The 27,499-nt window shown below is 32.4% G+C and overlaps 3 protein-coding genes and 1 pseudogene across 7 annotated transcripts; 3 read left to right on the top strand and 1 right to left on the bottom strand.

The window, feature by feature from the left end:
- The first annotated feature begins 2,598 nt into the window (after positions 1-2,598).
- Positions 2,599-6,062, top strand: LOC127241614 (serine/threonine-protein kinase AFC2-like). Of its 3 annotated transcripts, XM_051260755.1 has the most exons (11): positions 2,599-2,789; positions 3,538-3,727; positions 4,059-4,085; positions 4,163-4,316; positions 4,406-4,454; positions 4,549-4,663; positions 4,855-4,943; positions 5,062-5,218; positions 5,290-5,354; positions 5,442-5,539; positions 5,618-6,062. In XM_051260755.1, the coding sequence occupies exons 1-11, from the start codon at positions 2,697-2,699 to the stop codon at positions 5,865-5,867; spliced, it is 1,287 nt and encodes a 428-aa protein (XP_051116712.1). In that variant the 5' UTR covers positions 2,599-2,696; the 3' UTR covers positions 5,868-6,062. The 3 variants fall into 3 exon arrangements, with proteins under 3 accessions (XP_051116712.1, XP_051116713.1, XP_051116714.1); XM_051260756.1 differs by lacking the exon at positions 3,538-3,727 and having other exon boundaries at positions 2,641-2,789; XM_051260757.1 differs by lacking the exons at positions 3,538-3,727; positions 4,406-4,454; positions 4,549-4,663 and having other exon boundaries at positions 2,641-2,789.
- Positions 6,063-9,289: 3,227 nt separating this feature from the next.
- Positions 9,290-12,053, top strand: LOC127241700 (late blight resistance protein R1-A-like; annotated as a pseudogene).
- A 61-nt stretch (positions 12,054-12,114) lies between these two features.
- LOC127241615 (histone deacetylase 6) lies at positions 12,115-19,956 on the bottom strand. 2 transcript variants are annotated; one of them, XM_051260759.1, is made up of 7 exons: positions 19,350-19,956; positions 18,387-18,827; positions 18,060-18,202; positions 16,060-16,150; positions 15,844-15,986; positions 12,350-12,417; positions 12,115-12,253 (listed from the first exon to the last, which is right to left on the bottom strand). In XM_051260759.1, exons 1-6 carry the CDS (start codon positions 19,887-19,889, stop codon positions 12,378-12,380), a joined length of 1,398 nt encoding a protein of 465 aa, XP_051116716.1. In that variant the 5' UTR covers positions 19,890-19,956; the 3' UTR covers positions 12,115-12,253; positions 12,350-12,377. The 2 variants fall into 2 exon arrangements, with proteins under 2 accessions (XP_051116716.1, XP_051116715.1); XM_051260758.1 differs by lacking the exons at positions 12,115-12,253; positions 12,350-12,417 and adding an exon at positions 12,535-12,882 and having other exon boundaries at positions 19,350-19,955.
- Positions 19,957-24,105: 4,149 nt separating this feature from the next.
- On the top strand, positions 24,106-26,917 carry LOC127241895 (bet1-like protein At1g29060). 2 transcript variants are annotated; one of them, XM_051261167.1, is made up of 4 exons: positions 24,106-24,253; positions 24,359-24,491; positions 26,128-26,184; positions 26,619-26,917. In XM_051261167.1, exons 1-4 carry the CDS (start codon positions 24,231-24,233, stop codon positions 26,778-26,780), a joined length of 375 nt encoding a protein of 124 aa, XP_051117124.1. In that variant the 5' UTR covers positions 24,106-24,230; the 3' UTR covers positions 26,781-26,917. The 2 variants fall into 2 exon arrangements, with proteins under 2 accessions (XP_051117124.1, XP_051117125.1); XM_051261168.1 differs by having other exon boundaries at positions 24,130-24,253; positions 24,343-24,491.
- The last annotated feature ends 582 nt before the right edge of the window (positions 26,918-27,499 follow it).

The following is a 27,499-nucleotide window of genomic DNA, read 5'->3' on the forward strand; positions in this document are numbered from 1 at the left end:
GGTGATGGTTGTGCCTAGGGCTGTAGACAGGCCGGATCCTATGGTTCCAGATCCGGAACGGTCCGGAACCGTCCTTTTAATTCTTCCTGATCCGAATCCGTCGAACCTGAAAGTTGTGGACCGGATCCGGTGTCGGGTCCAATATCCTTACACTAAATTTAAGATAACTTGGAAAAAAAAAATTGCGAATTTTGCAGCATCATGTTGTTTTTATTTTTAGATGAAATGAAATAGGACAAAAATTTTAAATTTATAAAATATGATATAAATATTTATTATGTAATAGAATATCTAATTATATAATAAATAATATATAGTACCGGATCTGGGTTTTAATTGAGTTTCGAATCCGTGAAATTTATACCAACAATTCTGCGAAACAATTGCCCCAAGTCCAATCTTGACTATATATATATATATATATATATATTAGTCTAATCAAAGAGCCCATTCACTCCAATCCAATTTATCATATAATACCATTTTACTTACTAATGAGGAGAGAATTATCTCCTCATTGCAGTATGTTATTTTCTCTTTCACTTTCTACGCAAAATACTAACAATATATATATATATAGGGGAGATTAGTATAATTTTAGTAAGATTAGGTTTAATTGTTTTGTATTAAAATAAAAACAAAACATATAATTAGGTATAAAATTAGATTATTATTGAAATGTTAATTGATTTTTTATTTAAATAGTATATTTATGTGATATTTTATACCTAAAAGAAATAGTATATTTATAATTCTCTTTATTTATTTTTTACAAATATTATATCAAATAATTATATTATTTATGGGGTGGAAACAATTTTTACGATCTTGTCCAACATGATATTTATCTAGCGGGTTTTTACGTCATAAATATATAAATATATATAATTATGAATTAAAGCAAATGTATAGGATCTCAATAAAATATATTTCTTCATCTCACAAATTTAGTTCATTTGGGCTTGGGATTTTAAAAAAATTAGGGGTGACAAAAATAAATACTGCCCGAAAGCTCGGTCCGAGCACGGTACAAAAAACTTGTGTTTATATCTAAAAAAATAGGCTCGAAAATTTTCGGGCCTTGCCTGCCCGATTTTTTAAATTAATATTTAAATTTTAATAAATTTATATATATATATTATTTTTTGAGACAAGACAAAAAATACAAGATAGTTTGATGGTAAATGTATTAGTTTAACTGTTTGAAAGAGATAAAAATATAATGTAATAAAGTGTGGTATTTATTGTAAATAAATATTGAATAAAATGCAATAATTAGATATAAATTTTTTGAAAATTTTTCAAATATAGTAATATGGTAAATTTGATGAACGGACGAAAAAGAAAAGTGAAAATAAATTTGACCGACGGAGAATATTTTTTTTTTCAATAATTATTGTAAATAATTGTAAAAAGTAAAATGTCCGTTAAAATATAAATATATATCAAGTCATTTGAATAAAAAAATTAAAAATGATAACTAATATAACCATATTCAAAACAGAAACGTTATCATGATTTAGAACATAGTTTTTTTTTAAAACAAAATCGTGAACATAGACATGAACATGTCTGCGTTGACAACTCAGACATGAACACGGACAACAATATGACTTTGTTCTGAACATGACCTTGATATGACAAATAATTAGTGTATAATAAAATTAATTAAAAATTAAAATCAAGATAACTAAATAGTATAATCGAACTTAAAAATTAAATATTATAAAATTTAAAATATATAATTATATTTTTTAAAAGACAAAAATAAAATAGATGAGAGGAAAAAAAATAAAATAATGAACAAAAAAAATGGAAAGAAAAAAAATACTAAGGGTGTGTTTGTTTGAATTTTAAATACACTATTCATCTCATTTTTTTCCAAAAATATCAATCAAATATTTATTTTTATTTTTTATATTATACTAAAAATCAATTTAAATTCAAAACATCACATTAACATCTATTTAAATCCCATCATACAACTATTAAATTCAAATTTTTTACTGTTCAAATTCCAACCGAAAGATCCAAACCCCTGAACAAATACACCCTAAATAAAGAAAGTTACTAATTTGGTGAAACAACTAAAAATTAGTGTAAAAAATAATTCCACGAGACAGATAGATTACTATTTCCTCAATCTCATATATTTTTGGACTTATTATCGTAGATACGGCAATTTAGATAAAGTATAATTAGTAAATAATTATTATTTAATAAAAATAATTATAAGTTAAGATTAAGATAACTAAATACTTTAATTTAAATTAAAAATTATAAAATTTAAAATTTAAAATAGTATTAAAGTGTATAATGGCATTTTAAAAAATAAAAAGAATAAATGATGTGATAGGAAGGGAAGAGTATAAAATATGAACAACAAATACCAACCATTTATATTTTACTTTTAATATATTTTAAATAATGATAAATCAGCTAATCTCCAGTCAAACCATAAACGAATAAGAATCATCATCAACCAAAAGATGGGGTTTCGTGCGCGCCACGTGGACGGTCAGATTTCGTCGCAACCAACTTGCCCTATTCGTTAAGTCAATATTTGGGTAGCTCCCTCCACCTCTTCATAAACTGGTTTTCGGTCCTCTCTCTCTCTCTCTCTCTCTCTCTCTCTAACAGAATATACTCTCTGCCAAGGCATCATTCCCCTCAAAATCTTTTGACGCTGTTCTGATATGGAGATGGAACGCGTTACCGAACTGACGATGGATCGGCGGCCGAGAAAAAGGCCGCGTTTGGGTTGGGATGTCCTTACTCAACCCCCTAAGGTACTTCTCATCCAGATCTGTGAATTATTGGAATTTTTTTGATAGTCTGTTTTTGTAGATCTGATTGAAAATTATGATATGAGAATCAGGTATGGTTGAATTTTGGGTGGTTGTTTTTTATTGCTGTAATGGCCGGCCGTATTTTGTGGTTTATAATTGTGTTTTTCACCCCCTCTTGTATGAGGGGAATTGAGAATAACTCGAATTCTTGTTTATTTATTTATTTAGGTTTGAATACAAACAATTATGTTAATCTTGACAATTGTTTCCTGAGAAAAAAGGAATCATATAATTCCTCTAATGGCTACGAAATAATAAACTATTTGCGATGGTTCTTGTAGTCAAGATACACCTTTTGATATTTAGTGTGTATTTTCAATATCCATGTAGCTGGATTTGTATGATGTCTTTGTTAATTAGATTGATTGGACTTCTGATTCTTTAGATTTGATTTCTGAATTTTATCTTGTTTTTACAGTGGTATTGAGCAGCTAATCGAAATTGTTAATTTCTGGATGATTTTTGTAATAGGTTTTCTATATTTCTGATTCCGTGGACGTGAATTGCTTTGAATTTGAGAGTTAATCGAAATTGTTAATTGTTGGATGATATTTGTTATAGATTATCTATATTTCTGATTGATTTTTAGATTGTATAGTATTTGTTGTGGTGTTAGTGGTATTGAGGAGGTAACCGGAACTGATAATTGTTTATATTGAGAAAGATATGAATGGATGCCTGTTTGTAGGCTCAGCTAGGATTGTTTACTGCTCAAGAGATTGAGGATGTGTCAAGCTATGCACCTTCAAGGGCGCTCTTGGAACATCCTAGTACATTGTTTGTTAAGACTTTGGCACATAATGGTTCTCCCCCATGGCGAGAAGATGACAAAGATGGCCATTATGTGTTTGAGATCGGAGAACATATAACTTCTCGCTGTAAACTACCTTTACCATATCAGAAGCTATTATTTTTGTTATATTTTTAGGATTTTATGAGCCATCTTGGTTAATTGAATTAGTGCTATTTTAGCCAAATGTGCGTAGAAGAGGGTTTGATTTCATCTTGGAGTATCTTCCATTACACACCCAATATCGACTCAGGAATCAGGATGTCACTGTCAAATCATTGAGATCAAAATGATTAAATTCCTCCTTTTTTTTTCTTTTTTTCTTTCTCTATTATAAACAGATTACATATTTCGTTGATTTTTGAAAATTTCCAGTTTATTCTTTTTACTAATTCTGGTTTGGATTTATCTATTTGCAGATAAGATCCACCGCAAGATGGGTGAAGGTATATCCATTCTTCCTTATATGTTGATTGGTTGTGATATATTATTAGCTTTTTGTTGATTAAAAATCTTTGTGCAGGTACCTTCGGTCAGGTTTTGGAGTGTTGGGACAGGGAAAAGAATGAAATGGTAGCCATTAAAATTATACGTAGTATAAAGAAGTATCGTGATGCAGCTATGATTGAGATTGACGTGCTCCAAAAACTCGGTAGACATGACAGAGATGGCAATCGGTGAGTTCCTAATTTGTGTGTGTGATGGTGTTGCAACACTTTTGAATTTGGTGAATGATTCAGTGGTTGAACAAGTTTATTCCTTGCAGTTGTGTTCAAATACGGAACTGGTTTGACTATCGTAACCATATCTGTATCGTAAGTATATGATTGATTTGGTGGATTAATTTCCCCAGTCTTAACACATACCACGGGGATTAAAGCTGCCCATGGGCTTAAATGGTTTCAACAGGTCTTTGAGAAGCTTGGACCAAGTTTATACGATTTCCTACGCAAAAACAATTATCGCTCATTTCCCATTGATCTTGTCCGTGAGATTGGAAGACAACTGTTGGAATGTGTAGCATGTGTGTAAATAGTTTCTTCCTATCAGTTATATTATTAAATATGAAACAATTTTATCTATAGGATAGCAATAGTACCGATTTTATTTTCTAATATCTGAGAAAATGTCATTGTACATCATAACTGGTTTAATATAAAACCCAATTCCTTTAGATGTGTTTTAGATTGTGATAATTGATTTTCGTATTTTCAGTTATGCACGATTTGCACCTCATCCATACAGACCTGAAGCCGGAGAATATTCTTCTAGTCTCACCAGAATATGTAAGAGTTCCTGAAAAGGTAATTTGTGTGATCGAACTTTTCAGCCATATGTTTTTGCATTGGAATCATCATTTTCACATGCTTTGCATCTGTCTTGTCCTTTCTCTCAGTAAATGTTTTACCGGTTTGTCTCCAGATATCGTCAAGATCTGCAAAGGACAGTACGTACTACAAGAGAATTCCAAAATCAAGTGCTATCAAGGTTATTGATTTCGGCAGCGCAACATACGACAAGCAAGATCAGACCTACATTGTCTCGACCAGACATTATCGAGCTCCTGAAGTCATCTTAGGTATCTTTTTGATCTCTAGAATGAACAACTTGTATTGATTTTGATTTAATGTCCTCCTTTGGGTCGAGCAGGGCTTGGATGGAGTTACCCTTGCGATATATGGAGCGTTGGCTGCATTTTGGTTGAACTTTGCTCGGTATGATAAAAATCCATTTTCATTTTTTCTCCTAATCAGTGATGGGATTCTTGATTTGAGTCGCCGATTTTTATAAATTGACTGCAGGGTGATGCTTTATTCCAAACACACGATAACTTGGAGCACCTAGCAATGATGGAACGAGTGCTCGGCCCTTTGCCTCAGCACGTGCTAAAGAAAGCCGAGTGAGCTGCCTCTACTTTCTTCTTCCCTTTGGATTGTCTTAGAAAGATATTTATTTATTTCTAAATTTGTCCTTGCAGCCGACATGCCGAGAAGTATGTAACAAGGGGCAGGCTAGACTGGCCATATGGAGCGACTTCTAGAGAAAGTTTAAGATCGGTGCTGAAGTTGCCGAGGCTACAGAATGTAATAATGCAACACGTGGATCACTCGGCCGGGGATCTTATCCACTTATTGCAGGGGCTTCTGAAATACGATCCTGCGGAACGGCTGTCTGCACAGGAGGCTTTGAGACACCCCTTTTTCAATAGGGATCGGTTGCGGAGGTAATGAAAAAATTTCGGAATTTCCGGAAGCTACGTAAGTAATGCAATGACGTCAAAGTTTCGGGTTAGATATATAGGGATTAATTAGATTGAACAGTGAGATTGATTGTGTGTGTTTGTGGTGTAAATTTTACAACTTTGCATCAAAGTTTGTTTGATCATCCAATTTCATTGATTATTGATTTGGGATTTGCTGTGATCATGGTGTCTATTCTTGTATTCTATTGGGAGGGGTTTAATGTGTTGATTGGAATTTAGAGAATATTGACATTTAATTGGGAGTTAGATTTAAAATAATGGTTAAATGTTCCTTTAAAACAAGGGGCTGTTTGGTTGATCGGGATTGGAATTTTTCAGTATGATTTATGCGATAAGATTTATTATATTTAGGATTTGGTTGGTAAAATAACTGTGGAATTTATACTTCTCATCCAAAATTATTCTATTTTTTCCTTTTTGGATCACTTTTTTCTTTTTAAAATAAAAAAATCTATTATTTATTTATTTACTTTTCACATATTTTCTTTTAAAATACATAAGCTGGTTAATATAATAGGAATTAAATTGCAAATTAAGAATTTTTTTAATTCAAACTACTTTTTTTATTATTTTTGTTTGTCTTATTCTTAAATATTTATTGAATTAAATTGCAAATTAAGAATTTTTTAATTTAAATTAATTTTTTTATCATTTTTGTTTGTCCTATTCTTAAATATCTATTTTATAATTCAGTAAAAATAATCATATACAAATTCTTAAATATCTTTAAGATACTATTATACATATAATTATTTTTTACATAAATGAAAAAAATGTTGACGTACATGTTATTTTTTAATCATGACTTTGTAATTGAGCAATTGATTTGAGACGGATGAAAAATAATACTCTTTAAAATGTTCATTAAAATTATATTATTATTTTTGTGGGCATCTATTAAAATATAGTTTATTTATAATAAATAATTTTATTTATTTATAATTTTATTTAATAAATAATAATTAATTTTTACTGTTATAATACACTCTTATTAATTTTTTATTAACAATTTTTAATAATTTTTTATAATATTTTTATTTTCATATTATATTATTATTATTTTAGTTTTTGTGTCCAATCAAAGTGGCTACGTAACTTTAACGAGATTGTTGGGAAAGTGATTTATCGAACAAGACACATTCGAACACTTTAAATAGCCAACTCCCTAATCGTGGGTGGTTCACAGCTATAACAATGTTACGAAACAATGCAAAACATAAAATAACAATGAGACAAGATGTTTGTTACTGTTTGATTATCAACAAATCTACATTTAGGGATATTCCACTAATTAGTGCTGATTAAGGACACAAACAATCACAACTCATTTAACTCTAACGCAAAGTTAATCCAACAAAATATCTCCCCAGGTTCGCGTTGCTACAACCTCGTACTAACAACAACTATACAGTAAAGAAGTCTAGAGCTTGATCATTACCTCCGGTTGAAACTCCATTAATTCCGAACACCTTCGATCTCTCAAGTTGATTTCAGTGTAGAACACACATTCAGAATATGGAGACATGAACCGGATGGATGGTGAGAGCTTTTCTCAATAATATTCTCTCTAAGATATGCACACCAACTCACACGCCCACTTGATTGACTTCTCAAGTTGTATAATCCATGCATCATTGGAAATAACAAACCTCACATTAATTTTCCTTAGCATAGAAAAAAATGGAATAAATTTGCACATATGTCTGACCATCCCAAAATACGACTCTTGCAGATATTTAAAGTTTAAACAAATAAAATCAAACCCAAAGATTCGGATTGCAACATGATTGCAATGACACAATCTATATGCAACCCACGACTATAATGAACTTTCCTGCAGTATGAAGAAAACATATTTGTCTATATGCCAAAAATAACAAAGAGTTTTTTCATTCAGAGGGACGAAGGAAAACAAAACAATAGATATAATAAATTTTATAACAAAATTTTCAATAATTATATAATAAAAATATTTAAAACTAAACTATAGAAAAATTAAACTCGACAATGAGTTGATTTGTGTCGTTAATATTTCAAATGAGTTAAATCACTCAATCTTAACTCGATCAATTCATTATCGTGTTAGGTTTGCATTGACCCATTTATTATCGTTTTAACCTGTTTGTTATTGTATCGGATTTGTGTTGACCTGAATACATAATTGAGTCGAAATTCTCTATTCAAATCTAATTATTTTTGTTGGGTTGTCGTCTTATGTTAATTTTTTATTGGTTATAGTGTAATGTATACAATGAATTAAGTTAATTACTTAAATTAAATTTAGTTTAAATTAATACATGGCCTATCAAATTATAATTTATTTTACATATATAATAAATATATTAATTACTATTAATATATTATAATCGGATTGTCGTGTGGGGTTTAAGTTAAAGATTGCAATCTTAACTTAATCCAATTATTGTTGTTTTGGGTCAGTGTCAATTTGTATACATAATCGAAATTAAATCTTGGACAAAAACCTAATTATTTTGTGTCAAGATCGTATTGAACTATAAGAAAAATAGTCTTGAATGATGAGAATTGGTAGAGATGATTGGGATGGAAGTTGAGGCCAGTATTTCTGCATTGATATGCTTCTATTCCACAAAGACATCTTTTTTGTGACATATTATAAAGCACCCAATAATTCATGCTTTACTTTACAACTGGCTGGAGACCACAAATTATATATATATATATATATATTCTATCCGTCCACATACAAAGTAAACATTTATTTTCGGTGCAGTGTTAAAAAAATAATAGTATTTTAAGTATTGTAGGTAATTAAAATAGTATAGGGTATTTGTGAAAAAAATGAAATATTTAATAAAATGTTTACTTTGTAATCAGACGTCCTAAAATAATAATATGTATACCGGGCGGAGGGAGTATGTAGTATCGTGGTTATCTTTTCAATATTCTATTTTAAAATCTCAATTTTCAGAACAATCGAAGATAAATGAAGACAAATTTGTCTTAGTTTGCAGTTACAAGTTCACTTTTACACCATCAGACTATAATTATACAATTTAATTTTGGAATTTGATTTTAAATTTATAATTATATGATAATCGTCATGGTTCATGTTAAAAATACATTATATCTTTTAAAAAAATATATTTTCTTTTCATCTATCTGCAAGAGTTACATTTACTTTTTTATTGGTCATTATATTAATAGAAGTATTTTTTTTTCATTTTCAATGATTTGTATTATGTTTTGATATAGTAATTAATGTTCAAATATCAACAAATGTAACTACTGCAACCGGACGAAGATAGTAGTATCTGAACTACAATTCAAATTAAAAATTACAACCAAAAAGCAAAAAAGAAAAAACAGAATTTGAATAGTTATTTGATGTGATATTTTGAATATAAAACAAATTTGTAATATAATATAAAATCAATGTAAAAACCTGTGTTAAAACCCACAAAAAAACACAACCGTGGTTATGATCCAAATACTTCTCCTAATATTACAAGACAAAATCCATTGTTTGCCATTCCTACACTGCAAATACTGTCTTGTCTCTCTGCTTTGAAGATTACTGAAAATGGCGTATTATGCTGCTCTTGCTTCTCTTCTCCAATTACTCGATCATATAAACCTCCATGATCGATACCCGAACTTTCTTCTCGCAAAACATCCCATCATAAAATCACTCCTCGAAAAGTTCAGCCTTCTCCAAGAATCACTGAAAGATTATTCATCCAAAGGCGACGAAGCCAGTGATCGCGTCGAAGAGCGCATAAGAGATGTGTCGTATCGCGCGCAGGATGTAATCGAATCAAATATCTCAGATCATATCGACACCAGATCAAACACAATAGTAAACATTTTTCACAATCTGATTTCTGGTTGCCGTAATTTGTTGCATCGTCAGCGACATCCGCAAGCAGAGGAATGCGAAGAGGAGCTGCAAGAAGTCGATTCTATAGTAGAGTTTCTGAAGATGACCTTCGACGAGGAAACACGCTGCACGAGTGAAGAGTCGAAACTTAGCCGGTATTCGACTATTGCTGATAGCGCCAAACTCCCAACAGATCGAAGAAATGATGCTATGGTGGGATTCGAAGAATATTTGAACAAAATTAAAGATCGTCTCTGTGGACATTCGTCACAGCTCCAAGTCATTCCCATTGTCGGGATGGGTGGAATAGGCAAGACGACTCTGGCGCCAGCCACGTTTGATGATCCGCGCTATCCGTGTATCACTTTGACCATCGCGCTTGGGTAGCCGTATCGCAAGATTATAGTGCATACGAGGTTCTTCAAAGGATCTTAAAATCCATGAAAGTAGACGCCGATAAGTTGGGTCGCGAGGAAGAGGATAACTTGGGTCGCGAGGAAGAGGAATCGAAAGAATTCATATGCAAACACTTAAAAGGTCGGAGATACCTTGTTGTAATAGATGATGTCTGGAGTACAAAAGTTTGGGACGATATGAGGCGTTTATTCCCAAACGACGCTAACGGAAGTCGCGTATTGTTAACCACTAGGTTATTAGATGTCGCGCAATACGTCCCTAGCGTCGATTTTCTTCACGAGATACAATTCCTCGACGCGGCCGCAAGTTGGAATTTACTTCGGGAGAAGGTGTTCGCGCAAGAACATTGTCCTCGAGAAATGGAAGAGATCGGAAGGTCCATAGCGAGTAAATGTCGAGGGCTTCCACTCGCAATCGTTGTAATCGCCGGCGTCCTTTCAGACATTCGGACATCACAACATTGGGAAGAGGTTTCCAAGAACGTCGGTTCTTTCTTGAGTAGAAACGACGAACACTTGTCGAATATACTATCTTTGAGCTTCAATAACTTGTCTCATTCACTCAAAGCTTGTTTTCTATACATCGGAAGTTTCCCGGAAGACTATGCCATAAATATATCGAGGCTTGCGAGGCTATGGGTTGCCGAGGGGTTCTTGAAACCAAATGAACGATTCGAAACCTTAGAACGAGTAGCCGAGGGATGCTTGGAGGATCTTGTTAAGAGAAATCTTGTCATTATCACGAAGAAAAGGGCCGACGGACGATTCAAGGACTGCGTCATGCACGATCTTTTGAGAGATTTCTGTCGACAAAGAGCTGTCTGCGAAGGTTTCTACCACGGGTTAGATTGGAAGAGATGTTTCGATATGTACGAGGAGTCTCTACGCGGCACGGCTAGATTATACGATTATCCCGAGCCTTGGGCAGCATACGGCACTCGAAAAAATGTACGAACAATTATGTGGTTCGGCAAACAACGCTACATCGAGAATGATTTTATCTTCGGATGCCTTAGCTTCCGACTGCTGAAAATATTGGATGCATCCGACGCCGAGCTTTCTGCGGCGCCGGAGGTGCTCTCGTGGATGTTTCACCTCAAGTACATCGTGCTGCGAGTAATTTGGAGCAGGAGCAACAAAGTTTGCCTTTGTCAGAATAAATTCAAGCTTCGGAATCTCCAAACCTTCGTCATTTACAGTCCTTTTGTCCTAAACTACTGCTTCCAACTATCGCCCAAATTTTGGCAGATGCCGCGGCTGCGGCATTTTATCATGGAGATAACGGATGCCACCTCCTCCTACATCTGTACGGATACTCAAAGATCTGCAAACGCTCGAGACCGTAAAAAATTTCATATTCACCAAGAAGGTTGTCGAAACGATTCCTAACCTTAGGAAGCTGAAAATATACATCGTCACCGCCGAAAGAGATGGAATCTGGGATAAGTATCGCCTCGGCAATCTAGTCCATTTGCGCCGTCTTGAGGAGCTGAAGAAAGGCTTCGATCCTGACTGGATTACATCGAGTACTTCCTTGGGGAGCGACTTCATTTTTCCACAGAATCTTACGAAGCTATCGTTGTACGGCTGTAGATTGCCGTGGAATGAAATTTCAGCAGTCGGTTCCCTTCCGAATTTGGAAGTACTTAGGCTGAGAAGAAGCGCATTTGAGGGCGACGAATGGGAGCCTATAGAAGGAGAATTCTTACGGCTTAAGTTCCTCCTCATGAACAGATTAAATCTCCGGTGTTGGAGAGCAGACAATACACACTTCCCGCGCCTTCAACACCTCAAAATCGAGAGTTGCTCCAATTTGGAGGAGATACCCCTCGACATCGGTGATATTCCAACTCTTAAGACTCATAACGGTGTCTGATAGCAGCAGTGTCACCGGAGAGTCTTCCAACTCTTAAGACTCATAACGGTGTCTGATAGCAGCAGTGTCACCGGAGAGTCTGCCAAGCTTATTCTAGAAGAGCAACGGAGCCTTGACAACGATGCGCTTCAAGTACATGTTGCAAATGCCGTTTTTGTTTACCCTAGAGTGTGTTTTCCATTTTCTTGTGCTTTTCCATCCTGCGCAAGGTTCATTTGGATTATTCTAGTAGCAAAACAGTTGGTATCTATTAAAGTAAAAATAATAAAATTGTGAGTGCATAAACATAAATTTACCTAACAGTTGAAAAGAGGAGGACCAACTTCACTCAGAATCACAAAGATCAGCAGCACTACACAGCCTCCTACAAATTTTGCCGATTAAAAAATGTGTTGCGCGCAGACAAATATGAATCATGAATGTGAGACACACACATATATGTATATATGAATTATCTATTGTAATATACTTCATTGTATATCATTTGATGTCATGGACAATCACATAAAGGTAAAACAATCCAACAGCCACTGTGTACAACCAACACTTTGTATTAGATTATCTGAATTTCTCTAGAGAAAAGCTGCAGGCAATACGGCGAAGAAGACAATACAAAAAATGCAACAAATGCTATATTTTGTTTTCGAGCACCATTCAAGATTTTCTCTCCATAAACTGTATTTTGATCAGAACTCCATGAAAGTAAGTGTGGCCAAAGAAGCAACCAAACAGTCAACTCTGCCTAGAACCAGCAATTATCGATGAGAAATATCATCTGTCATGTTGTGCATCGGTCATGTCTTCCTCTTTGACTGTGTTGTAACTATCCCTGAATCATGCATTTATCAACAAACATTTGAGCAGTAAATAAAATCTAATTACATATATTATAATTTCTGTAGGATTATATGAACCGAAAAAACTATATAAGCATGTCTTTAGGCGTTGATTTTGTTTTTCTGGTTTACGTTTTTTGTTTTAATAGTGGTTTGTTTGAATATGAAGTTTTGTAAGAAGAAATAGTGTATTTTTTTATAGTGTATGGTAAAAAAATTCGAAACCAAACTCCAAAAGAACAGAATCATAATGTTATGCTAGACAGATTGAGCTCTTTCAATAAGTCATATGTCATATATTATCATTTCAAAACAAGTATATACACAGGAAAACCTATAAGCATGCCTCGAGGAAATATGTAATGTTAGCCAAATCAATCTCTTCAAGAAGTCACTTATTTCCTTTTATATACTTGGGTAAGTTGCAAAGTACTATCTAGTGAAATACGAAACATATATATACGTATATAAGAATATCCCAATTCCCATGTGAATGGGAAAAAAAAAAGCATGTACGTCTCATTGTTATTTAGACTATTCAAGCTTCAAATCACTAGAACTCTCACATACAAGGAAAAGGAAAGATAAACAGCCATGATCTAGAGCAAAATCCTAGCTTTCAGGCACTTGATCTCTTAAATTTGTGAGAATACATACATCAATATTAGTAATAAGGTTAGTCAATTATGATGTTTCACATTTTGGTATACTTATGATCAACAGCAAACCTGCATAGATCGCATTGCTACTGTGTTTTCTTTGTGGGATTTCCCCAACACCACTTATTCTACCACCTCAGACGATAGGGGAAAAAATTTTAATACAGCCATGCACTTGTTTGGATGTAAAAGTTGGGCATTTTTTGTTGATTACATGGTAATTGGTAGTAAAGTATTCTACTATGTATATTTGATTAGATTGTTTGAAGATTATTGGTTGACCGTCTGCTTGTATCTCTTACTACCAATTATAATTGGCCTCTTTCTTAGTTGGATATCAAGAGTGCCTTCATGACTTTTTTGTGGAAAAGTAATTTTGGAGCAACAACCTGGCTTTGTTGCAAAGGAGTATAGATATGTCGCCTTAACTCATTGTATGGACTAAAACAGAGTCTTCGTGCTTGGTTTAAAGGATTTAATCAGGTTGTTTTCAGGTACGGACTGCATAGGTGCAAATCCGACGACTCAGGGTTTGTTTGTTGATGATTACAAACAAAAATCTACAGTACACAACCGCACAATTTTCAATAAATATTCACTATTTTCTCTCAAAAAACATGATTTCAAAAATACTATTTAAACAAAAATCAAAATTAACACTCCATTTCAAATCAATTTCAAACCACAATCTAATAGACCCTCAATCTTTTACAAACATGCTAATGTCGGGATTATTTTATTGGTTGTCTATGTTATGATATCATGGTCATTGGGAGTGACAACTGTGGCATTTCTAGGCTAAAATTGTTCCTTCAAGAACATTTCCAAACGAAGGACTTGCGGCCATTTAAATACTTTCTAGGGATTGAAGTAGAACAAGAAAGGGATTTTTCCATCACAAAGGAGATATGCTTTCGATCTACTTAACGCGACTGGAGAATTAAGAGTCAAGTCCTCTAGACCGTAGTACTCCAATGACTCCCAACTCATATCTTCTTAAGGATAATGGAGAACAGTTCCCCCATCCTAAAAGGGTATCACAGACTTCTTGGGAAGCTAAACTACTTGACAATAACACGTCCAGAAAGTGTCGTGATTTTGTCTATGAAATCATTCGGCCCTACTAGAGCAAGTTTTATGTTACTTGTAAAGAGCACCTAGTCGAGACCTATTCTACACTAGCCTTGGTCAGTTAAAAGTGAAAGGTTTCATTGGCGTTGGGTGTAAGATAATAGAACATTCACTTCAGGATACTACATTTTGTAGGAGGCAATTTTATATCTTGGAGAATCAAGAAACAAACTGCCGTTTCAAAATCTTATGCTGAAGCTATATAGAGCCATGGCAGGCTCATGTGTGAGATGGCATGGATACAACAATTGATGAGAGAGATCGGCCATAAATTTGAATTTCTGACAAAACTAAAGTGTGACAACCAAGGAGCCCAACACATTGCTTTCAATCTAGATCCAGTATTTCATAAACACACAAAACATATTGAACCTGACTGTCACTTTGTCCGCAAAAATCCTAAAAGGAATCATCTCTACTGAATATGTCAAGTCAGAAGATCAACATGGAGATTTTTTAACCAAGGCACTAATGAAGTGCTCCCCCTGGAACCCTAATTTGTGCTCAATTTCTGTTTTTTCTGTCCATAACTATTCTTATTTCTTTATCTAATAAAAATATATTTTTTATACTTCTTTTACTATAAAAAGAAAAAAGTAACAAAAAGTACACATCCATATTAAAACCCGTGCACAAAAGTTTGAAAATATTTTTGGTGACGAAGGGAGTACAAATCAATCATATTTGTAACAATCTCGGCATGATAAATATACATGCTCCAACTTGATGGGAAGTGTTGATTATATAATTAACATATATAGTTTTAGATAGAGATATAATTTAGATAGAGTTATATTATGATAAAGCATTAGATAGGATCGGTTAGAGTTTATTGGTTTGGATAGATTGGGTTGTCCCTAACTATACCTAATATATATATATATATATGTAACCTCACTTATGTTAATATATGAAAATTATACTTTTTCCTATTCCAAAATGTTAAATTTTCAAAAGTCAGGTTAAATTAACCCAACACTGCATCCACCACATCTTTTCACACCACACTAAAAGTTCTCCAAACACTGGTCTATTGAATATCAAATATTTTACAGAAATTTTTTTCCATTAACAATCGCACATAGCCTTTTTCAAGACAGGATTTAATGGAACTTCAAGCAAGTAAACAGAGAATTAACGTGACAAGTTCCAATCAGAGCCTACCTCAGATCATTGCTCGTTCTGTATGTGGTGTCATTGTTCAAGCTTCGCCGCGCAGGCTTAACATTTTCGTCGTTATCTGATTCATAATCCTCCTCACCATTCCATATCCGGGGATTGGGTCTAACTTCCATATCTTCTTCTCTCTGAAAATGGCATAGATCAAACTTTGTGCGAGAATACAAGCATAAAATGAGGCATCCACAAAAGTGATTTTACCTCTTCAGGAACTTCTGTGGTTGGAGGCATTGTTTGAAATGGGACACTTGGAACATGCTGTAGTTTAGAAAGTTGATCAAGTAGCATGTTTCTGCAATTTTATCAATCCATAAGAACATAACAATAGTACATGTTTATACAGCTATGAACCCATATTTCTAGATGATTGAACTTTTGAACTTCTTAGCCAACCTCATATTATACAAAATTAGACAGATTGCAAGCTACTATACATTTCATGAAAGGATAGTCAAAATGGATCAATATAAAAAAAAAAAATTAAAAATGCAATAATACATGGAAATAAAAATTAGATAAAGAAACTAAGTGCATTGATACCAGGCTACTTAACTCCGCCCTAACTACCAGGATGAAAACAAGATTGAAAAGAAATGACTTTGAAGTTAAGATGGCCTACTTGAAAACAATTCACCACACCATGGAATATATATATATACATATACACACTAGGATATAAGAAGGGTGAGCCATAAATGAGCATTATGGTTTTCAAGAATTCACATTACACAGGGGAAAAAACCAAATGAACTCAGATATATCTTTTTTTTTCACAAACAGAGTAAAATATAGAATACTAGGAAAGAGTGTGGAAACTATACGGCTGTGTTTGGTTTGGGGTTTGTATGGTTTGGTTTTTGACATTTTTTAGCTGAAATAATTGTTTGATGCAATGTTTTGTAAAAGAAAAAAAGTGTATTTTTATTGGAAAATGTGGGTAAAAGTTTTTATTGGGAATTGAAAAAAACTCAACAATACAAACCCTAACTACTAACAAGGTAATACAAAAATAGCTGAGGTTCAAAAAACAAAAAAGCACCAAAAATGCAGAAAACACTGTTCGGGTGAGCACTGTCCAACAGACTGTTGAATCATCATAAGTTATAAATTCTATTTTTGTATTGAATACCAATCAGAAATTCAATTTAGCTGCTAATTTTGATTCTGTATTTGGCTTATTAAAACAGAACAAAACAAACATTTATTATTATTATTATTATTATTATTATTATTATTATTATTATTACAACTTCTTACATTTCACCTCATTTTTTCTCTTTCATTTTAAAAAATTTCATATTACTATCACTATATAAAACACCAATTTATCATAAACTACAAATAATTAGAATGTCTCAAGTTTATCTATTACACCAATTTATCATAAACTACAAATAAATAAACTAGAACGTAGAATTTGAATTGTTACAGGTGATAATATAACTTTCTAAACCAAATATTTGGTTCAATATTCAGAGACTTATTTGTATTCCATAAATTACTTAACAAAATTAATTTGGGTTGATATGATTTTACTGAATGAGCATTTCATTATTATTGCTGCTTTCACAGTATTCTAATTTCTATCCCATGAATTGGATGAATATTTCAAAACATTAGAAAAATAAATCTAATGATGCTTGCAGACAAATAATAACAGCGTCGGAAAGATGTAACAAGTAAATAAGGAATCAGGGACAATGTTCATGTTTTGTGCATTAATAGATTCTCATTCTGAAAATATGGCTCTATCTATCTGCAAAGCAAAGTTGGGTATGAAAACTGAGAGCATGTCAGCCAAGATATAATGCTTTCCAGACAATTAAAAAAATGTTGTGATGGAGATGGCTGGAATTGGGGCGAAACAATGGGTGTGAATAATTTTGAGAAGTATCACAACAAATTTGATTAGATTGGCTTGGCTGCAGTCCTAACTGCAGCATCGTTTCCATCAAAAGAAGTCAAATGCTGGCTATCAAACAAAGTTCAAATGCTGAGATGCTGCAGAGCAGAGCCAAAAAACAGCAAGGTTCTCAGAGTAGGAAAAATTAAGTCAGTGATCAACCATGGTAAATTGAGTTACAGAAACAGAATTGGGATCACAAAGACACCAGTACACACAAGTTACTTCCACTACAAGTGAAATGAATTGAAGAGTGTTCAAGAAAATCAGTAGTCATGAATGGAGTTTGATGCTTCACCTGATTTTCTCCAAATCTCTTTCTGTATTCAGATTTTCCATAAGGGCTGTTTCTACATGAAGAGTATAATCAGGGCCAAAATACTCATAGTAGTCATTGTACGGCAACTTATTATCTGGTTCCACATCAACTGCCACTGCAGTCTACCACAAAGCAGGAAAATCATCTATCAGCGAGGCTATCCAAGAAAATCTAATGAATTAACAATACTACTATAAGAAACAATATGATATTATGAGCACGAGAAAATGCAAACATGGAATGGCTTAGAAACAAATTAAAATGTGTGTATGTGGGAGAGAGAGAAGGGGAGAGGGAGAGAAGAACCTCATAGCACCAGCAACGGGCAACATTTCGAATTGTATAACCGCCACCACCCAAAACCATAAGAGGAACATTATATGACCTCAAAAATCGAAGGCAGTCTGCATGGCCTTTAACAGACAAATTAAAGCATCCTAAACGATCACCAGCCAATGAATCTGCCCCGCATTGAAGAATAACAGCATCTGGCTGATAGACCTCCATGACTTTCTGGATAATGGGCCGAAATAAACTATGGAAGTTGTCATCAGTCAATCCATCGTTCAGTGGGACATTAAGAGCATAATACTTTCCCACAGATGCCCCAATGTCTTTGATATGACCAGTTCCCGGGAAAAAATCACCAAATTTATGGAAGGAGACTGTCATCACTCGGTCAGTGACAAAAAATGCCTCCTCAACACCATCTCCATGGTGGACATCGATGTCTATGTACAGCACACGCTGTCAAACCAAAGTTATACAAATTTATCATTAGACAGAAGGAAAAGAATATGTGATGTGTGTGTGAAGCTTCTTAGACTTCCAAAAACAGATCAAATCACTTCATCATAATATAATTGATGGGCGCATTTTTTATGTTGTCGAGAAAAGAAAGCAAAACAAAATCCATATAATGAGAAATAACCAACTACAAAATAAACAATATACTTCACTTGCCCACATTGACAAATGACAACAAAGTTCTAGACAGCCATATTGGAACTAGATTCAATTGGGGGTGACAAATTGTAAACGAAAACTCAGATGGAGCATCATTATACGTCGAATGAAATAAAAGGTGCGGGGAAACTAGCAAATTACAGCTCAATTTAATATCTAAGGGTCATGAGATTACCTGAAGCAGGAAAGGAAGATTATATACTAAAAATTAGATACCAGAGGTCCATAAGGAATATTCTTAGCTTCAAATGAATAATTCATGTAAATTGGAAGTTAAACAAGTTCAATTTAAGCTATCTTTACCCTATGAACTTTAAGCAGCTCGAGAATCCCCAGCACAATGTCGTTAACATAGCAAAACCCCGAAGCCTCGCTCTTCTTAGCATGATGCAGGCCGCCGGCCCAATTAATCGCAATATCTGCATCCTGTCGGTTGAGCTTGACGGCGGCGCCGATAGAGCCGCCGGCAGAGGCCTGGCAGAAACTGAACAAACCGTCGAAGACGGGGCAATCCTCTCCGACATTGAAGCGCTTGAGGTGACGCGAGTGGGTGTGATCATGAAGCGTGTCAGGAGAGACGGTGGAGAGGAACTCAACATATTCCGGCGAATGAAAGCGGCGGATGTCCTCGGGGCCAGCGGGGAAGGGGCGGCTGATCTCCATTCGGCGATGGAGGGAGTAGTGGACAATCAGATTGTGAGCCATGCGGATTCGGTGGGGCTTCATTGGGTGGCCTTGGCCGTAGTAGTAGTCGCCGATTGTTGGCTCGTAGAAGTAGGACACGCGCCGCTTCCGCGCGTCGGGGCATGAGGAAGGCAGCGACGCGCCGCTCCCGGAATCCATTTTTGGTTGCTGCAGGGGAGGAATGTGTTTGCGTCGATGGAAATAGAAAGACCGGTTTGGGCCTTTCACGAATTTAGTGAGGGTTTATAAACCGCTAATTAGTTTAGGTTTCGCACTTTTTTTAAATGATTTTATTATTATTATTATTATTTTTTAAAAAAATGTTAGGCGTAGAAAATTATGTTCTTAATATAAAAAAATAAATAAATAGTACTCCATTCGGACTCTTAGGTCATATTTATTTTTTGTATCATTGTACTTAACTTTAAAATTGTTACTCCCTCCGTCCCATAACAAAGTATTCAATTTTCCATTTTAGTCCGTCCCATTACAAAGTATCCACTTCCTTTTTTTAGTAACTGTACTAGCTATTTAATATTACAAATACCCTTACAACTTACAATATATTACATAAATATCATCACTTTATATCACACATACTAATAAGGTTATTTTAGTCATTTATATTTTATTCATACTATATTCCAATATAATATTAATATTTCTAAAACTACGTGCAAAAAGCAAATGGATATTTACTTATGGGACGGAGGGAGTATTATATTGTACTTCATTCGTCCTAATATAATAGTCTTGTTTTCATAAATAATCATATCACCGTAAAACTATCCTTACTTTTACATTATTATTACACAATTTCCACTACTTTTTACACTAATATCCTCATAAGGGCAAAAAAGTCATTTATCGTTACTTTTTACCAACTACCAATATTATATCAATATTCCTTAAATCTGCCCAACACAACAAGACTATATCTTGGGACGGAGGGAATATAATTTTTTTTTTTTTTACAAATATCCTTCTATTAGTATTATAAGACATTAAGTTGAAGTATTTTTGTAATTTTTTAAATTTATACTATATTTTTATATAATACTATTCAAAAATCAACGAGTAAAAAGTAAATGGAGCCCTTAGAGTCGGACAGGATAGTATATTAATTTTAAATTATTACTTCATCCGTCGTACATAAAATGTCCACACTTTTTATTTAGTTCCACATCCTTTGTCCTTTCATTTTTAAAATATAGTTATACACTTTAATCACATTTATAATTTTCTTAATTTTAATTAAACGATTTTGTTATCTTAATTTTAATCTATATTTATTTGTAATATACAATAATTATTTTTATTAATACATTTCTTAATTACGTACTAATTATATTTTACCTAGATTATCGTATTTACGGTAACGTAAACAATTTATATGGGACGGATGAAGTAATTTTTTATTAACAAATAAAATATATACTCCCTCCATTTCAAATAAGGTGAGACATTTTATTTAGGCACGAGGTGAATAATATTAAGTATAATTTTGGAATAACGTGATGTGATAGAGAAATGAATGTATATATATATTTTTTTTTATTATGATGATGTGATGGGATAAAATGTGAGATAAATATAATTAATTATTTTCTATTTTAAAAATATTATAAAGTATTTGGAACATAATAAAAAATATTGCAAAATGTTTAGACTGGATGAGTACTATATATTTTTTCAGTTTAATTTAAAAGATTTTTGAGGAGTATTGTAGTAAATTAGTAAATAATACTAGTATTTAAGTTAGTAAGGTTTAATGAATTAAAAATAGTAATTTATAATATTAGTTTATTTATTTTTTTATGTGAGTAAATGATGTTGATATTTTTAAAATAAAAATTAGGGTAAATTGTTTAGTCCCGGACCCCTTTATCATTTTAGTCTCGTAAGTGGAGCCTCTCGCAAACTAATCCCATAAGTGAAAAATTTTCGTTTGTTTTAGTCCTCCGGCGCCGGAGACGCCCGCGTGGCTCGCCGGAGGTGACGTGTCAGCCAGGTCAGCGACACCTGGCGCTGACCAGGCGGACAAGTGGATTTTTATTTTTTTTAAAATTTTTTTTTAAAACTTATTTTTAATTTATTTTTAATTTTATTTATATATTTTTTATTTTTTAAATTTGATTTAATTTTAAAAAAAATAAAAAAATTGAAAAAAATAAATAAATCCACGTGTCCGCCAGGTGTTGCTGACCTGGCAGATACGTCACCTCCAGCGAGCCACGCTGGCGTCTCCGGCGCCGGAAGACTAAAACAACGAAAATTTTTCACTTATGGTTGCGACAGGCTCCATTTACAGGAATAAAATGATAAGGGGTCCAGTCAGGGGACTAAAAAACTAGTTTACCCTAAAAATTAATATTCTTTAGGTTTTGAAACAATAGTCTCATTTTGTTCTGTCTAAAAAACAATAGTGTATTTTCATTTTTTGTAACAAATTTCTCACTTTTTTTACAAAAACTATCTTCATTTTTTTACAATAATTACATAAACTAACGATATTTTGATCTTTTAAAAATACTTTTACATCCACTGTAATACTATTATTCTTTACTTTCCAACTTCCCATGCCAATCATAAATGTCCCTATTATTTTGGGACAGATGGAGTATATGATTAGAAAAATTTTAAAAATGTATTTTAACTATTTTATATCAGTAAAATATATATAATAAAAATATAGAAAGTTGTAAATTTAAATAAAAATATTTGTTCATTGAGGAGATAAAAAATTAAGAGATTTTGAGTAAGTCTTTCGTGTAAATGTAAAATATTAAAAATTTAATTAAATTGATTAAACAGAGAAATATTAATAAAAATATTTTGTGTGGTCCAATATATAATATAGAAATTTAATTAAGGTGATTGAGTATATAAACATAAATAAAAATATTTTGTGTGGTCCTATATATAATATAAAAATTTAATTAAGTTGATTGAGTCGAAAAATATAAATAAAATTATTTTTTGTGGCCCTCTATATAAGATAGAAATTTAATTAAGTTTTAATATTGATAAATTTACTACAAATTTAAAGGTGTTAATTAAAATGAGATAAACAAAAATAAAAATATGTCAATTAAAATTGGACAGAAGAATTAATATTTTATTAATTAATAAAAGTATGTAAAATTTTTTTGATATTTTTACCTTTTGTACTTTATATATAAATTAATAGTATATGTATTGGTTTGTTTGTAATTTAGATAAAAGTTAAAATAGTATTTTAGTATCAGTGTGTAATTACTTTAGGAAAAGAAATATTTTTTTAATGAAAGTAACGAAAATGGTAAAATAATACTTTCAATTGAAACTGAGTGTGTATATATGTATATATTGTAGTTTTTTAGAAAATCATACTATTTTTTTTAAAAAAAGAATGAACTAATCTACTTGTCATTTAAAAAAAAAAAGAAAAAAAAAAAAGAAGAACTATATTATGTAAAATTGCTTGTAACTCTCTTTTGGTTTCAAAATTTAGTGTAAAATTTTTTTATATTTTAAAAATTGCATAGAGTTCCCTTATACTTTAAAAAACTTTGCATAAAACTCCACATTTACGAAACTTTCCTGTGTGATAAAAAAATGAGTTTTTATCTATATCTTTTGCTTAGCGGGAGGATTTTATGCAATATTTTTTAAATACAAAGGAGAAACTATAGAATATGTTCATACAATTTTTTTATTTTTTTTAAATATAAAAGGACGGACAATTTTTTTAAAACAATGATTTTTTTTTAATATTTAAAATTTCAACATTTTCGGTGTCGAATAGGAATTACGAGAAGTGGTAGGTGCAATTTGACAATATTCACATCTTGAAGCCCTTTAGTGCAAAAGAGGAAAACAAACGTTTTTAAGGGAAAAAATTATTTTTAATCCTAATATAATTAAAATTTATCAATTTTGGTTCCAATATAAAATTTTTATCAATTTTGGTTTCAATATAATTAAAAATTCATTATTTTTTGTTCTAATATAATCAAAACTCATCATTTTTTGTCTAAATATAAATTTTTATTTATTTTAGTTCAAATATAACAAAAATTCATCATTTTTTGTTATAATATAATCAAATCTTATCTTTTCGAAAAAAATTGCACAATCTTGCAAATCTAAGTCAGCATTTTTCATCGGTTTGTTGACGATGAGACAAAAAAAAAAGTTTGATTATATTGGAACAAAAAATATGAGTCTTGATTACATTGAGACTAAAATTGATAAAAATTTTATATTAGAATAAACAATGATGAGTTTTGATTATATTAAAACAAAAATAATAATTTTAATTATATTGAGACCAAAATTAATAAAATTTTTATATTCCTCAATTTTGATTATATTCTGAACCATTTTTTCCCATACTTAATATTAAAACGAAATGAGGAGAAACCAGACACGCCTTCTGCTCCGCTCCGCGTATGATCAAGAACGTCGCCCCAATTTGTTGCCTGTACCCTGTAGATAGAAATTCCAGCGTCGTCTGCAATGGCCGCCCCCTTCAGATCAAGGTATTTAATGTTAAACCATTTAATTAATCTCTATTAATGTGTAATTTGGAGCTGGGATGGATAATTTTAGCGACGCATTTTATTGGTAGTTCTTGATTGGAACAGGAATGGTTTGAGCACAAGGCCGGCGGCATATGGCGGTAGTTCCGATGAAATTCAGTTGCGAATCGATCCGATGCACGCTGACTTCGAAGATGAGGTGTCTGGACTGCGGAGCCAAGTTCGAAAACTTCGAGATGTAAGGTTTTGTTTGTTTGCTTTCTTGATTTCCTTTTCATGATTGCTCCTTTTTTTTTTGCCGTGGAAAGTTTGATCCACGGACTTTGAGTCATTTTCTTGGATTCGTGGAATGTAGAATTTCTATACTGTAGTTATAATCTCTGAATCGTATGATCTTCTGCTGTGTAGATGTGCGTATCCTTTCAATGTAGCATAGATCCAGTTTAATATGTCTGAAATGATTTCTTGAGTTTAGTTGGTGCATTGTTAGCCTTTTGTAGGATTTGGAAATAGCTTGAAGCTTTATTGGGGGATTAAATGGATGCTCTGAATTGTTTTGATTGCTTTGAGAAGGAGACATTTCAATCTTTTTCCACAATGTTCTTGCTGAAACTTTGTTGGCAAATAACATTCATTTTGTGCTTTTTACCCTTGTGTGTGAATTAAATGTTTTAGCTGATTTGGCTGCGGAATTCCTTTGTGGTGGAAAATTATGATAATATAATGTTGAAGTGTTGGACTAATGTAATGGTAAATTAAGGAATGAGAGTGTGGTTAGTTACTCTGCTTTTGGTACAAATTAGTTGAAACTATACCTGATTTTCTAAGTTCAGTGTGAGCAGCTTAGGCCAGGCTAATATCTGTGATGAATTTTGCTATTTCGTGATTCCATTGCATGACCACCTCTAATTTTTACCATAATTTTACAAAACACACATCAGTAGGATTGAACTGGCTGCCTACTTTATAAAGCCTCATGATCTGTAGTTCATGATCCATTAAATCTGCAATCTTATTAGTTAAAAGTTTGATGCAACTAGTGGAAAATTGAAAATGGTTTCTTTTTATTAGGTTTTCTGAATTTTTATGCTTATAGAGTTCGTTAATAGTGAGTACAACTATCCATCCACATCTGAACTCTTCCCATGCTGCCAGGATTGCTGCCTAATTTCAGTTCATTTTATTTCTTAACGTGATTCATAATAATGATTTGTGACCATTTCTTTTCTTGGGCTGTTCTTAACTTTTCAGAAACTTAACTAACCTGATTTGCCTTGTGAATATCAGTACCTTGACTTTTATTTAATCATCTGATGATTCGAAACAGCTGGATCTGAGATGAATTTGAGCCCCCAATCCTTGCTGTTTGTCTTTTCCGGATTGCCACCATGGTTGCTTCTGTGAATTATCTTTGTTCTGTATACTAGTATTTATTTATGTCATTTAAGTTACATTTTACTTTAGAATTGTTAAGAGGAATAATATGGTGTACATACTTTGAGAAAGCAATAATGAATAGCATCTTTCTTTTTGGTTGGCTTGTTTTCGTGTCATTACATATGCGCATTATATATGTACCTTACCTATTACAAGAGATACTATATTGCAGGATATGAACATGCGGGCCTGTATATATGATAATGTGATTGCAGCTACATAAAAATTGTGAAAATTTTTAATGTTTGTATAAAAACAAACTGAAAAAGTTCACTTTGAAGCGTTGATGTTTATGGTTCAAAATGAATATAATATAATCGAGATAGCAGGGCATTTGAATTTGGTAGATTGTCAGGAAGTCTCCTCTATTCTATAACTTGTACCGCATTGCTACTTTTGACTATCATGGCTCACTTAATTCTCATAAAATTCTGCAGGTAGCTCAAGAAATTGAGACAGAAGCGAAGGACCAAAATAATTTCCTCAACGATCTGGTACATACACAATTAACCGTTATCTAGAATATTTGAACTATTTACTCATCCATGCGCCACAGAAACGCTACTAATCTATATGATTTTGAGAAATTAGCTGCTGATTCGACAAACAATATCTGCCTTTTGTGAGAAATTTTCCACTACAGCATGTAAATGATTCTGTTAGATTGCAATCAAGTGCATTTTTTCATTTTACCCGAAATAATCCAGAATTCGTTTAGCTCCAGTTTACACTGTCTTTCTATAATGTTTCGCACTTTTCAGTCTCGTCCTGATTGGATTCTTAAAATTGACACCTCTTAATTGTAAGCTGGTGAATAATTTGTTTTCCTATAACCAAAATATTTTCTGCCTCAACACATTGGTAGGAGTGATTTATTTATTTATTCCGAAGGTATAAATGACTTGATACCGTCTTTTACATGTAACAGCAAATGACATTGATTAAAGCTCAAGCAGGGGTGAAGAACAACGTGAGGAGACTAAACAAGAGCATCATTAAAGAAGGGTCAAGCCATGTAATGCATGTCATTCTTTTTGCACTCATACTGTTTTTCTTCGTCTATTTCTGGTCCAAAATTTCGCATAGATGAAATGATGCAAATTTGTTCTTGTGACTGTTTGTGATGTAACAAAATGATCAAAATTTGTGGTTGACAAGTTTGATAACGCTTCTTGTAAAGGTCGACTTAGTAAAAGCCTATATAGTTGATTGGAGATTTGGTAGACTTGCTTATATGTGTGATATATTCATTTTTTTGTTGGGATTATGTGTTTTACAAATGAGTATTGTTGGACATAATGTTTTGAATAGAATTTTTTGATGTTTTTATTGAAAAGATGATGTTGGGGTTTAGGGTTAAATTTTAAATTTTGAATATTTGTATTTTGTACATAGGTTCATTTTGTGATATTTTGGATTGAATAGTAGATGTTTTGTGAATGGGTAATATATATATATATATATATGTATTTTATTGTTGTGTATATTATAATTTTTTAATAATATTTATAGAGGTCGTGTCATTAAGAAAATACTAATCAACCAACCTATAATGTTTTAACCTAAGATATGCAAAATATTATAAGGTAATACTTTTTTCGGTTTTACTTAATGTATTTTTTTTACTTCTTCCGTTCCATAACAAAATATCTATTTTTTCATTTTAGTCTTTCCTTTTTAGTAAGTGTACTATCTATTCAACATTAATACCCTTATAACTTATAATATATTACACAAATGTCGTTACATTTCTATCACACAATACTTAACAAAGTTATTTTAGTAATTTCTACTTTATTCATACTACAT

Source organism: Andrographis paniculata, unplaced genomic scaffold, assembly GCF_009805555.1.
Source record: "Andrographis paniculata isolate CXL003 unplaced genomic scaffold, ASM980555v1 Contig83END, whole genome shotgun sequence".
Classification (NCBI taxonomy): Eukaryota; Viridiplantae; Streptophyta; class Magnoliopsida; order Lamiales; family Acanthaceae; genus Andrographis; species Andrographis paniculata.